General features: G+C 38.8%; 1 protein-coding gene across 1 annotated transcript; it reads left to right on the forward strand.

The window, feature by feature from the left end:
• The first annotated feature begins 1,597 nt into the window (after positions 1 to 1,597).
• LOC107731566 (XK-related protein 8-like) lies at positions 1,598 to 8,461 on the forward strand. Its single transcript, XM_016542683.1, has 3 exons — positions 1,598 to 1,905; positions 6,396 to 6,589; positions 7,704 to 8,461. Exons 1-3 carry the CDS (start codon positions 1,598 to 1,600, stop codon positions 8,432 to 8,434), a joined length of 1,233 nt encoding a protein of 410 aa, XP_016398169.1. The 3' UTR covers positions 8,435 to 8,461.
• Positions 8,462 to 12,786: the final 4,325 nt, after the last annotated feature.

Raw genomic sequence — 12,786 nt, forward strand, 5'->3', positions numbered from 1 at the left:
TGTTTTGTTGATGTATTAAATAAACTCAGCCAGACTATTCAGTGTCCTTTATGTGCTTCTCTGTTTATTTGTGCTCTTTGTTGTTTCCGAGTAACTATTGCCATGTGCTGCCTGTTGGGTTACTTAAGACTTATTGATGATTTCTACCTGGTGAATAATAATGAACAGTAATAAGAAAGAAATACCATAGATTTACACTCAAAGAGGGTTTTGAGACCAAGTCGTATCTAGAGACACAGGAGAGGGCCACTCTTGGGCCAGTAAAAAAAACACTCAGAACACCCTAGAAATGCCCTGAAAACCAGCCATAATGCCCTAGCATAGCAAGGCCACCCACTTTACAATATATAAATATTCCAATATAGTGTCTTAAAGAAAATATACAGTCAAACCAACATTTATTCAGACACCTTCAACATTTCACACATTATCACAGTTTATTCGCTATAGTTTAGAAAATGGTAATACAATATGACAAGAACTCCAAGTTAAACTCTGTCAGAACAAATTCATCTTGATAATGTCAGATAACACTTGAGCAAAACATGGTCAGGTCAAAGTGTCTGAATAATTTTTGTTCCCAAATTGTTATCAGTTTTACTGGTAGTCCACTGTATGAAGAATTTTTGGGTATAATAGGTCACAGTTTACTTTATTTTGCTATCCTCACTTACATAAATGAACTATAGTGTCCTGCACCCACTAGTAAAAATCTATAAAAAAATATATATATCTGGTGTCTGAATAATTTTTGGTTTGACTGTTTATTTGACTGAATTCTTCATCTCTGTTGAGGAAGTCTTTAGTACAATCATTCCTATTTACTTTAAGGCAGCGGCTATTTACACTAAGTGAAAATAGAAGTATTTTCTTAGCGATACACTATTTTACACTAAGTAATTTACACTATGTAAAAAATAGGGCCTATTTTCTTTGTAATAAGTGTAAATAAGATGCTATTTATACTACTAAGTGCAAATAGTGGCAGATATCTGCACCTCAGTATTGTAGTACATTATAAAACAGTATGCAATAATAATAGGCTCTGCCAACAAGGTGGGTATTTGCACTTAGTGCACTAATGCACATGTGGTTCTCAACACATTTTGTTTCAGGGCTCAATTTTTTCATTGGACTTTGTTTATTGTACAAAAGTTAACAGAACGAACATCTTGTCAGATTTACATTTGTACATTTGATGTATTTGGTGTCTTTTATGCAAAGTGAAGTACATTGCATTCAAGGTATACATTTTAGCAATTCATTTTCATTTTTGGCTGAGAATCACTGCCTACCACTTGGGCCTTTTTTTTTCCAGAATGTTGAACTTTAGATTTAGAAATTAAACGGCGAGCTATTGTTTGGCATTTCCACTGATCTCTGTTATAGATCAGTGAGCATTTCCTACTTTGAACCAGTGCCTGTGAGTCTGGTCACATGTTTGTGACATCACTACATTCTGACATGACTAATCTTTCAAAGACGTGACCTGGGAGGAGTTTATGAATGAGTCTAAAGTTTACTTTCTGTTTCAGACCTTTTTAAAGGGAGGTTATTGTCTTTTTATTATGCTGTAAGGCTTCTCACACTGGGAATGATGGAGGAGAGCTTCCCTTTTCATTACTCTTTATTGGAATACCTGTTTACTTTGGTAGGACTGTTACTGTTCCTGTTGGATATAGCGCTGGACATTTGGACTGTTGTGTCATTCTATCAGGATGGGGCCTATGTGTATATGGCAGTGATGATCTTCCTGCTGCTGGGCTCTTCAGTGTTGTTACAGGTGTTCAGCTGGCTCTGGTACTCTGATTCTCTGGAGAAGATTGAGACTAAGGTGGAGAAATTTGCATACCGGCGTTTGTTGATCAAACCATTCCACTTCCTGCAGCTCGGCGTCTACCTCAGGTCTGTGACAGATTTGCTACTCAATTTTCCTTGAATACTCTTGTGAAGAAGTATACTGAAGTATAAAGAATATACTTAAGTGAATGCAATGTTTTCAGACAATTTTCAGGATGTGTGGTGGTGGTGTAAAGGGAAGACAATAGAGTGTGTAAAAATGAATAAGCAATGGTGAATTTTCAGTTTACATATAACTAATTTCTACATATAACTTTTTTTTTGTGTACTACAGTATTGACTTTTCCCAATATATTTTTATGTACGGTTGAAATATGTATTTAAAATGCTCAGTGTGATACACAAACAAAACTGACACTCTTGTATAGTATAGAAAGCAGTCTGTCAACAAAGTAGAAAAAAAATTGAAATGAAATTGCATGTGACATGAAATGAAATGAAATTTGCATATAACAAACATTTTGACCAGTGTGGCTCATACAATGACAAAAACACGTCACAAGTCACTGACACAATAACTAGGTTTTGAAGCATGAATTAAATGTTTTGGGTGAGTTACTAAATTTTGCACACACACACAGGGGTCTTTCAGGACAAGGACCCCTTAGGCGAAAGGGACATGGATAATGGACCCCCTTATACAAAATGTGTCAAGCAGGGCTACATATTAAGCATATAGCCTTCAATATTAATAGAAACTGACCATATTATGATTTAGAATAAATATAATGTTACATGCATATTATGTTAAGTCAGTAGATCAGAATTATGCACATTATTGTTGTTGCACATGCCTGTATATGACTTGTTAAAATGCATAATAATAAAAACATGTTGAGATAAAAATCACAATTCATTAGTTGTTTGCAGTTGTTGTCAATTATTTTAATGGTTTTTGCAGAGTCATACATTTTAATTTTACTAGTCAGATGGACATTTTCTGTTACCTGAACTTTAGCTACTGTCAGACTTTGTTCCATGTTTTGTGTGTGTTTTGCTCCCCATGTGTTTCCATGCCCTTATTTGGTCCTTCCTGTTCCTGTCCTAATTGTTTGCAATTTGTTCCAGGTGTGTCTAGTTAATTATCCTTGTTTCCCTGTGTATTTAAGTTCGAGTCTGTGCAGTCTGTCTTTGTATGGAATTGAACGTCTTCACGTCTGTCAGTGTTTGTATCCCTGCGGTTTTGGTTTTATTAAAGTCTATGTTGAGCGTCTCCACGTCTCCTTGTTCCCTCGCTCCTTGAGAAACTGTGACAGAATTCCAGACCAATAACAGAAAAGTAAGCGTCGCCCCCTCTCCCCTTGTTTTATTTCTGTTTTAAAAGTTTTTTGTTTCCCGGTTTTCCTCCGTGGCAATGGAAGTGGCCGTTCGGTTCACCGCCCTAGCTCGTCTGGATCTCCCCTTCGTTGAGTATTCCTGGGAGTTCTGCAGGCTCGCCGTGGCTACGGCATTAGACGACGCCACGCTCAACTCGCTGTTCTGGCACGGGGCCAATTACCATCGCCCCGTGGACCTCCCAGACACCACGGGACTAAGCTGGAGGGAAGGGATCCTCCAGTGTCTGGAGAGCGTCCAGCCCCGAGCCAGAACCAGCCAACCGGCCTCGGCATCCTCAAGCCCACTGGCCGTTCCCCAGTCAAGCCCACCGGCCGCGGCTCTCTCCAGCCCGCCGGCCATGGCTCTCTCCAGCCTGCCGGCCGCTCCGATGTCAAGCCCGCCGGCTGCGGCTCACACAAGCCCGCCGGCCGTTCAGCACTCAAGCCCACCGGCCGCAGCAAGGACAAGCCCGCCGACCTCCCAATTCACCCGTAACCAAAGGAGGAGGAGGAGGAGGAAAAGACTGTTCACAGCCCTCATCCCAGCTCCAGAGCTCGCTCCAGTGTCGGCTCCAGTGTCGGCTCCAGCCCCAGAGCTCGCTCCAGTGTCGGCTCCAGCCCCAGAGCTCGCTCCAGCGCCAGCTCCTCGAAAGTGCCCTGCTGTGCCTTCTCCTCCAGAGCACCCTCCAATGCCAGCTCCTCGAAGGCGCTTCCCAGTTCCCGAGTATAGCCCACGGAGGGCTCCAGTTCCCGAGTATAGCCCACGGAGGGCTCCTGTCCCCGAGTTTAGCCCACGAAGGGCTCCTGTCCCAGAGTTTAGCCCAGAGAGGGTCCCAGTCCCAGAGTTTAGCCCAGTGAGGGCTCCAGTCCCCGAGTTTATCCCAGTGAGGGCTCCTGTCCCCGAGTTTATCCCAGTGAGGGCTCCTGTCCCTGAGTTTAGCCCAGATAAGGCTCCAGTCTCCAAGTCTGGCCCACGGAGGGCCTCGGAGCCCGTAATCTTCTCCAAGTATTTTTTTGGGAGGGTAGTAGGGCTCCAGCCGTAGAGGCCGAGGCGGGGGCTGGGGCCACGGCCTCGGAGGCTACTCTGCCATGGCCTCCTGAACTGCCTGCACCGCCATGGCTCCCCGAGCTCCCTGCTCTGCCATGGCCTCCCAAGTCACCTGCTCCGCCATGGCTCCCCGAGCTCCCTGCTCCACCATGGTCTCCCGAGTCACCCGCTCCGCCATGGCTCCCCGAGCTCCCTGCTCCGCTGTGGGTCCCGGAATGGGCACCGCCCTGGAGGCCTTCCGTCCGGTAACCCTGCTCCTAGAGGCCTCCAGAGCGCCCATCCCCCTCCCCGTTGGGATGTTGTACGGCGTGGGACGCGCCTTCCGGGAGGGGGGAGTGATGTCAGACTTTGTTCCGTGTTTTGCGCCCCATGTGTTTCCATGCCCTTATTTGGTCCTTCCTGTTCCTGTCCTAATTGTTTCCGATTTGTTCCAGGTGTGTCTAGTTATTATCCTCGTTTCCCTGTGTATTTAAGTTTGAGTCTGTGCAGTCTGTCTTTGTCTGGAATTGAACGTCTTCATGTCTGTCAGTGTTTGTATCCCTGCGGTTTTGGTTCTATTAAAGTCTATGTTGAGCATCTCCACGTCTCCTTGTTCCCTCGCTCCTTGAGAAACTGTGACAGCTACAAGTTTATTAAAAAATCACAATTTAATTTTACTGTCAGAAGGACAAATAAACATTTTGGTCAACTTTAGCTTCAAGTTTACTAAAACTTAACATTTTAATTTTGACTGTGAGATGGACAATTAAGAATCAAATCACTGAGTGAGGGTTTTTTTAATAAAGTGCAGATATAATGTGTAAGCAAGGGCTCCACCATGACAAGAATAGCAATGTACAGTGAGACATTCACGATTATTTACAAGGCATTACTTTTACAAAAAATTGGAATGGATTTTAAAATTGATACAAATATTTTTCTAGTAATCTATTGGTCTCTATTTATATTGCGCATATCTATTGCGACATGCCATATTTTTGTCCCATGCTAGTATCACAGTAGCAACAGCAGATTCAGAGTGAATCCCACATTTATATGTAGATATAATTTCCAAAACTTTGCAGCGTGTTATTTGGCAGCGGTACTCTTATCAGCATTGAACTCTTAGAGGTCATTGAATTTCAGTCAGAGTTCTGCGACATTCACTCACCGTTTACAGATACCATAAATTAGTAAAATATATGAGAATAAATGAGAATAATAAATGAGAAGTGCCATAAGCTGAATCCCACCTGTCGCAAAAAGTCAGTGACTAATCTTATAAAACTGCATTTTTGTCGGTGTAAACAGTTGTGACAATTGCACTTACAGTTTAGAGAATGTTAAGACTGTTTCGAAATATGTGCCAAAGCGATTGAGAAAAACTGTAAATGCAATTAGTTGAACTAGTGCTTTTTGACCCTCTTAAGTAGGACTTAAGTATATCGTTATAGTTCTTTGAAATATGGTTAACTTTCAAGATTTGAATTATTGTACACTGCAAGTGCACATTCAGTAGCTACAATTAAGTACACTTCTATTTCACAAGACTAATGCTCAATAAAATAGAGCACTTAAAGGCATTGTTCACCCAAACTCTGCCATCAATTGCTCATGTCTTTCTAAACTCATAAGACTTTTGTTCGTCTTCGAACCACAAATGATATTTTTAATTAAACTATTCACCCAAAACTTTGACACTTCAATATGTTCATAAAACTCTGATCAACATGCATAGTCATAATCAAATATGGCAAATGGAAGCTAAAAAATGCATGCTTGAGGTATGAGAACCAACGAGTTTCGTTCTCGTGTCACACAAACATGTTTCATCTTCTGCAAGAACCAATGAGGTTTGTTCTCGTGTCAAAAAAAATTGTGTTTCAAAGTTGACACTTGTGGGTTTGGAATGGCATGAGAGTGAATAAATGATGATAGAACTTTCATTGTTTGGTGAACTATCCCTTCAATATCAACATTAATTCAAAATTAAATAGAGCTTTTTTCTTTTTCCTTAGTGCGAACAACTGATTTGGGTTATCATTTAAAAACAAACTCAACAGATGTGATTGAGAACTGAGACAGGACTCAAACTATTTACACATCTAAATAAACTGTGGCCTCACTGTTTATTGTATTGTTTTGTTGTATTAATTGTTGCTTGAGTTAAAGCAAGTACTTTGTGTTCACAGGTATGCTGGAGTGATAGAGATTTCCACAACACATTTTCTTCAGCACACTAATAGTTTCACAGAGGGTGTGGCTGTGTACCTGAACCATGATCTTCAGATGCTTCGTCTATTTGAGACATTTTCTGAAAGTGCCCCACAACTCACACTCATGATGTCTATAATCCTACAGAGAGGAGAGCTGGAGCTTATTACAGGTCTGTCTCAAATCCAGAGCACCTAATTATTTTTCAGATCATAATTCTTATGTGTCTCTAAACCACTTAAAGTGATAACTAACCCATAATGGAAAATTCTGTCATTAATTGACTGTCTTTGTGAGTCATTTGTTTATCATTTTGTCATTTGTTTCGAAGCACCTGAAACACCACATGAAAACTCCGCACAAACATATACATAATAACTTTTTAACCAGTTGCAAATGTTTTATTGAAAGTGTAATCTATTAAATGCAATTAACAAATCATATAATGCCATTAAATATAAAGTGTCTTTTTAATATTAATGTATACAAAGTCATGAAACTCTAGATAGCGCAGGCCAATAGGTTCCAACTCAATCTGATATAATCACATCATTATTCACACAGCGCAGCTGATTGGTTTCTTGTCAGTCAGCAGCCAAACCCTTCACCTTCCCCAGCTCCACCTGTATAGATCTGCTATGGGGTGATTTCATGTATGTTATATGCGTGGATATTTCATATATGTGCTGCAGCAGTATTTCCTACATGCTTACAGTAGCATGTCTGTGGATGTATTGGCAAGTCTCGGTTCTTGTTCTGCCGCAGCCGCATAGCAGATCTATTATACTTATATCTATTTGTAGGGCTTGTTTTGTTTGTTTTATGGAGAGCTTGGTTAATCAGACCAATAAGACCTAATAATTACAACTCTTCCTTTTTGGTATAAAAATGTGTCATGGAAAATGTCTACAAATAAAATTATCTGAGAACAGATAAAATATAAACACTGGTTCAGAGGTTCATGGAGATCGCCTCTAGCGGCAAACCATTGAAATCTCAAAACATTTCAAAGCAGTTATGAGATAGCAAAGCCTCGTTTTCTCATTTACGGCCTCATTTGGCAGTTTGCCAAAATACTTACAGAAATTTACAGAATACTTACAGAAGTTTTCGCACTCTGAATCACTGGTTCAAAACAAATGATTCATTTCAAATAAATCAAAGGTTTCAAAGCTTCACAAAGCAGTGTTTAGAAAGCACCCATCACTAGCTGGGATTATTCTGAAGAGCAGCACTATTGCAACGTGTGATATTGTTTAATAAGATGCAATGGTTTTTCGTTTCAGTTTTAAAAATCCTCACATCAGCTGCTGCAATTTCCAGTAGCGTTGCTATGTACCACCGCTGCATGCGTGCCTTTCTTCCTAAAAAACGCAAGATGAGTTGGATCTCCACTGGTGTCTTCTTCCTGTGGAACTTGTTGCTGATCATTCCCCGTGTAACTGCTCTGGCACTCTTCTGCAGTGTATTGCCATGCTACGTCATAGCTCACTTCCTGTCCCTGTGGATGCTGCTGGTTTCGGTGGCCTGGAGCCAGAAAACAAATTACATGGAACATTCTGGTTGGGAATGGCTCTACAGAGCTGCCATTGGACTCATTTGGTACTTCTGCTGGTTTAACGTATCAACAGGAGGCATAAAATTGAAGTCGATTCTCTATTATAGTTTCATGGCTTTGGACACAATGATGCTGCTGGGCTTCTGGTGCTGGAAGGTGTTTGAGTATGCAGGCTGCTGGAGCTCCTTAAATCCTCACATAGTGATCCCGACACTACTAGGTTTGTACGTCATTGGAATACTAGTGAAAATGATATACTACAGGTGGTTTCATCCCAACTGTGATGAAAAGAAAATCGCTGAACCCATTGAAGAAGGGCAGTTCAGACAAGCGGCAGCATGTTATGACATGACAGACTTGAGACAGACTTCACTTCACACTACAGCTGCAGCTCCTGCACAACCTCTCACTGGAGTTCCCAATAGACATAGGAAAATGGCTGCTAATTTCTACTCTTAGTTCTTGGTTCTTCTTTCAAAAGACCCCCCCCCCATTTATAATCTATTTTTCTACACAGAATACCTTGTTTTTGTACAAAAATGTTTTGATAAAATAGCATTTTAGATGATGTGAACAATAAAACATATTTTATTTTTCTGAAAAATAAAACATTTTCTAATTTCTTTAAACAGTGATATAGTTTCTGTTGTGTAAATAGAATGAACAATATAGATTTCCTTTGTTTGACCCATTTCTGCTTGCAACATGCTTTTAGCTTTTAAAACGTTTAAGAGAACAACTTAACTGTAAACGGTAAACTGAACTGATTTTGACTATTGGAGAGCAAAGTGCACTGTAATAAAAAAATCGAAATATTAATAATAACAACAATAATAAATATAGCTGCAAGCAGCAATTAGGGGGCCAGGCACAACAGAGGTAAAATGAAGAGCTAAGGAGCTGTCTTTAATTACTCGGTAAAGAAAAGGGAAGACTTAAGTTCCAACCCTGCTTCAACACACCTGTCTGATTAGCTGGTTCAGGTGTGTTTCTTTAGGGTTGAAGCTGAACTCTGCAGTATGATAGCTCTACAGGAGTAGGGTTGGAGACTCCGGTTAAAGACATTTGTTGCTACAGCATTTTAATACAATACTCAAGATGGGTGATGACCAAAAAAGAACATAGGAAAATTAGGTATCGTTCGATTCAGTATGCTGTCCCTAATGTAATGAGACCAATCGTATGATTATTGGCCAAACCAGTTATAAGTTATAAGCAGAAATGTCAATAACTTTTGACCAGTAGGTGGCACTAGGCTGAAACTACTCATGTGCCCTCAGGTCATGCTTGTTATAAAACATACCAAGTTTGGTCAGAATCCTCTAAAGCATTGTGGCGATATAGCCCCATGTCCATTTTCAAATTCGTTAATGCACTTTACGAAAATTGTTTGGCATATCAAAAAGCTTTTGATAATTTTTTGCCAGAATGCTCTGAAGATGATCTGAGCCAGTTTTGGTGAAAATTGGATAAACCGTCGGACAAGTTTGAAAAAGTAGATTTTTCAGAAAATTCTAAATTGCGAAAAATCTTGACCCATAGAAATTTACATTTTGATATTCATTTGGCTCCGTATGAGCCAAGGAATCAGATGAAAAAAAGAACTTTGCTTTTAAACCTTATGGTTCAAAAGTTATTAGCAGAAACATGAGTGCAAATTTGGTGGAGCTAGAGAGTTTGAGTCAGAGACTCCAAATTTGCTGTGAATAATGATGAGACTGTCCTCTGTGTCAAATTTCATAACTTTCCTGCAAGTGGTTCTATAAGATTCATTACAATGCGTTACAGCATTTGTAAAATACAGCATTTTGCTACAAAATTCGAAATGGTCCACTCAAAATGGCTGACATAGGAAAAGTGGGTATCGTTTGATTTGGTATGCTGCTCTGAATCTAACAAGATCAATCCTATGCTTTTTGGCCAAACTGTTCAGAAATTATAAACAAAAATATCAATTTTGACCAGTAGGTGGTGCTGTTCCGAAACTACTCATGTGCCATCAGGTCATGCTTGGTATAACACAAGTTTGGTCAGAATTAGCTGAAGCGTTGCAAAGATATAGCCTCATGTCCATTTTTGCACAAATTTGGTCAAATTCATTAACACACTTTAAAGAACAGTTTGGTCTATCAGAAATGACCCGTAGAAATTTATATTTTAGCATGCATTTGACTCGGCATAAGCCAAGGAATCAGAGGAAAAAAGAATTTTGCTTAGATCTTACGGTTCAAACATTATTAGCAGAAAAGCAGAATGCAAATTTGGCCTATTGGTGGTACTAGAGCGTTTGAGATAGATACTCCAAATTTGCAGTGGTTAATGATGAGACTGTCCTCTATCTGTGTGCCAAATTTCATAACTTTCCCACAAGCGGTTTTATGGGCTGCCGTAGTCATCCAGAGTGGAAGAAAAAGAAAACTAATGGATGCAAAAGGTGCTTTGCATCTAATAATAATAATGCTCTGATTTTGTCACATTAACAGACTGTTTAATTTAAGACATTGTGATATAGAAATACTGATTAGAAGTATTACTGATTACTCACCCAAAAGTTATTTTGAAGAATATTGGTAACCAAACAGTTTTGGTTCCCATTACTGGAAGTCACAACATTCTGCAGAAGGACGAAATTCACTTGAATGGACCTTTAATATTCTGCTTTTTTTAGGTAGTAGTTCAGCACTTTGTGGTGTCTCTCTCTCTCTCTGTGTGTGTGTGTGTGTGTGTGTACTTGATGCTGTATGTTCAGAGTTTTGTTTCAAAAAGTGTCATAATTTGGAATCAATCACAATAGGATCAAACAAGAGTCCCCTAAGAATCTTAAAATAAATTGAAAACCATCCTACAATATTTGATTCCTAAAGGGATGGCTTACCCAAAAATTAATATTCTGTCATTTACTCACATGTCTATCCAAACCTGTTTGACTGACTTTTGTGGATACAAAAGAAGATATTTTGAGAAATGTCTCAGAAAATCAAATTCCTTCAAAATATCGTTTGTGTTCCACAGAGGAAAGAAAGTCACAGAGGCTTGGAACAACATGAATATAAGTAAATGATGACACAAGTTTCATTTTTGGGTGAATTATCTCTTTAAAGGATTTGGGTTTGATTCCATTATTGATTTTCTAAATGGTTAATATTTTCAGTTCTATTTTTATTCCTTCAGGATTTCTTGACAAAAGTATGTTGGTAGTTGTCAAAGGCTACACTGAAACACATTTATTTACCTTATCTGTAAATGCCCAAGGACATTTTTTTCCCCAAAAGATTGGATCTAATTAAATGTAACCTTGGACCACAAAACCAGTCATAAGTTGCACAGGTATATTTGTAGCAATAGCCAACAATACATTTTATGGGTCAAAAATCATTAGGATATATATATTTTTTTTTTTGCACCCTCAGATTCCAGATTTTCAAATAGTTGTATCTCGGCCAAATATTGTCCTATTTATTCATAAAGCTTATTCATTCAGCTTTCAGATGATGTATAAATCTCAATTTAAAAAAATGACCCTTATGACTGGTTTTGTGGTCCAGGGTCACATAAGTAAATCAGCTTATAAAGTGTTCACTTCTATTATTGGTCTATTTTATGTGAGTATTGTATCTTGTGAAATTCCTACAATTTTTTTTGCACTATGGATTGAACTGAATGGCACTGTGAATAAATCATTTATGCTCACTTCCTATCTATTTTTTCATTAAAATGACTAATTTATTGTCAAATGTTTGAGGTTTTTATTACACAATAGTGAAGGTTCCCTGCTGTAAGTTCCTGTATTTGGTGTTGGCTCTAGTTTCATTTTGGTGTCATACGCATGGAAATGTCTGGCGTCACGAGTCTGGAGTGTTAGATATTGGTTAGCTCTTTAAAATGTGTCTTGTCATACTATGTGAATGCAAGTTAATACGTCATGGGTTATGAAATTATGTCGGCCCTGTTCAGGGACTTTTCTGACAGGTCTCCACTGAATATTTTGTGAATGTATTAAATCAATTCAGCCAGATTATTCTCAATGTCCTTAATGTGCCCTGATGGTTTATTTACTTTGTTGTTTCTGAGTAACTATAGCCTGTTACTTGACAGCAGATTTTGTTCACCAAGTCTGATGGGAAGCACAGCTGTGAATGGCATTTTCCAACTACTGTAGGCTTGAATCCTCTCCAGCGGTTAAAATCATTCAAATTATGGCTCTCTGTTAGATAACCGAGCATTTAGTACAGAGAATGTGCCGTTTTATTGTGTGTTTTCTGAAGTAAGCATCAGTAGCCTATTACTGTTGGTCATACATTAAGGTATGGATTTAAACAAGTCTATTCATATAAATATATATGAGTAATCAAATAAATACCATAGCAACACACTGCCCAGAGCACACTTTTTACACTTATATAAATATCCCAGTATTGTGGAAATTATAGCTTGCTAAAGTACATCTCTTGTTGAGGAAATATTAATTGGGCAAGTAAAGGTTTTCTTTTCCTATTTACTTTAATGCACATGTGGTTCTCAACACCACAGGACCCCGTTTTTACATTGGACTTTGTTTATTGTACAAAAGTAAGCATAATATACTTAAAATCAGATTATTGATTCTATTAATGTGGAGTTTTAATTATTACCATGAATGGCACAGGCCTAACTATAAGCAACATCATTAACTTGACCAAAGCTGAATGGGACAAATATTGTATGGATATATTAGTCATATATAAAAGTGACAGATACATTTACATTTGTACATTTTTTACATTTGGCAGACACTTTTATGCAAATTATCAAGTTTTTTTTATTTATTTATT

This window comes from Sinocyclocheilus rhinocerous, unplaced genomic scaffold (genome assembly GCF_001515625.1).
Source record: "Sinocyclocheilus rhinocerous isolate Xijiao unplaced genomic scaffold, SAMN03320098_v1.1 scaffold429, whole genome shotgun sequence".
NCBI classification, from domain to species: Eukaryota; Metazoa; Chordata; class Actinopteri; order Cypriniformes; family Cyprinidae; genus Sinocyclocheilus; species Sinocyclocheilus rhinocerous.

Bases quoted from the DNA above. Each gene is read 5' to 3' on its own strand.
- LOC107731566 (XM_016542683.1), top strand. From the start codon at position 1,598: ATGGAGGAGAGCTTCCCTTTTCATTACTCTTTATTGGAATACCTGTTT. The intron at 1,906-6,395 runs GTCTGTGACAGA...TTGTGTTCACAG, and splicing joins CAGCTCGGCGTCTACCTCAG to GTATGCTGGAGTGATAGAGA. The intron at 6,590-7,703 runs GTCTGTCTCAAA...TTTTCGTTTCAG, and splicing joins AGAGCTGGAGCTTATTACAG to TTTTAAAAATCCTCACATCA.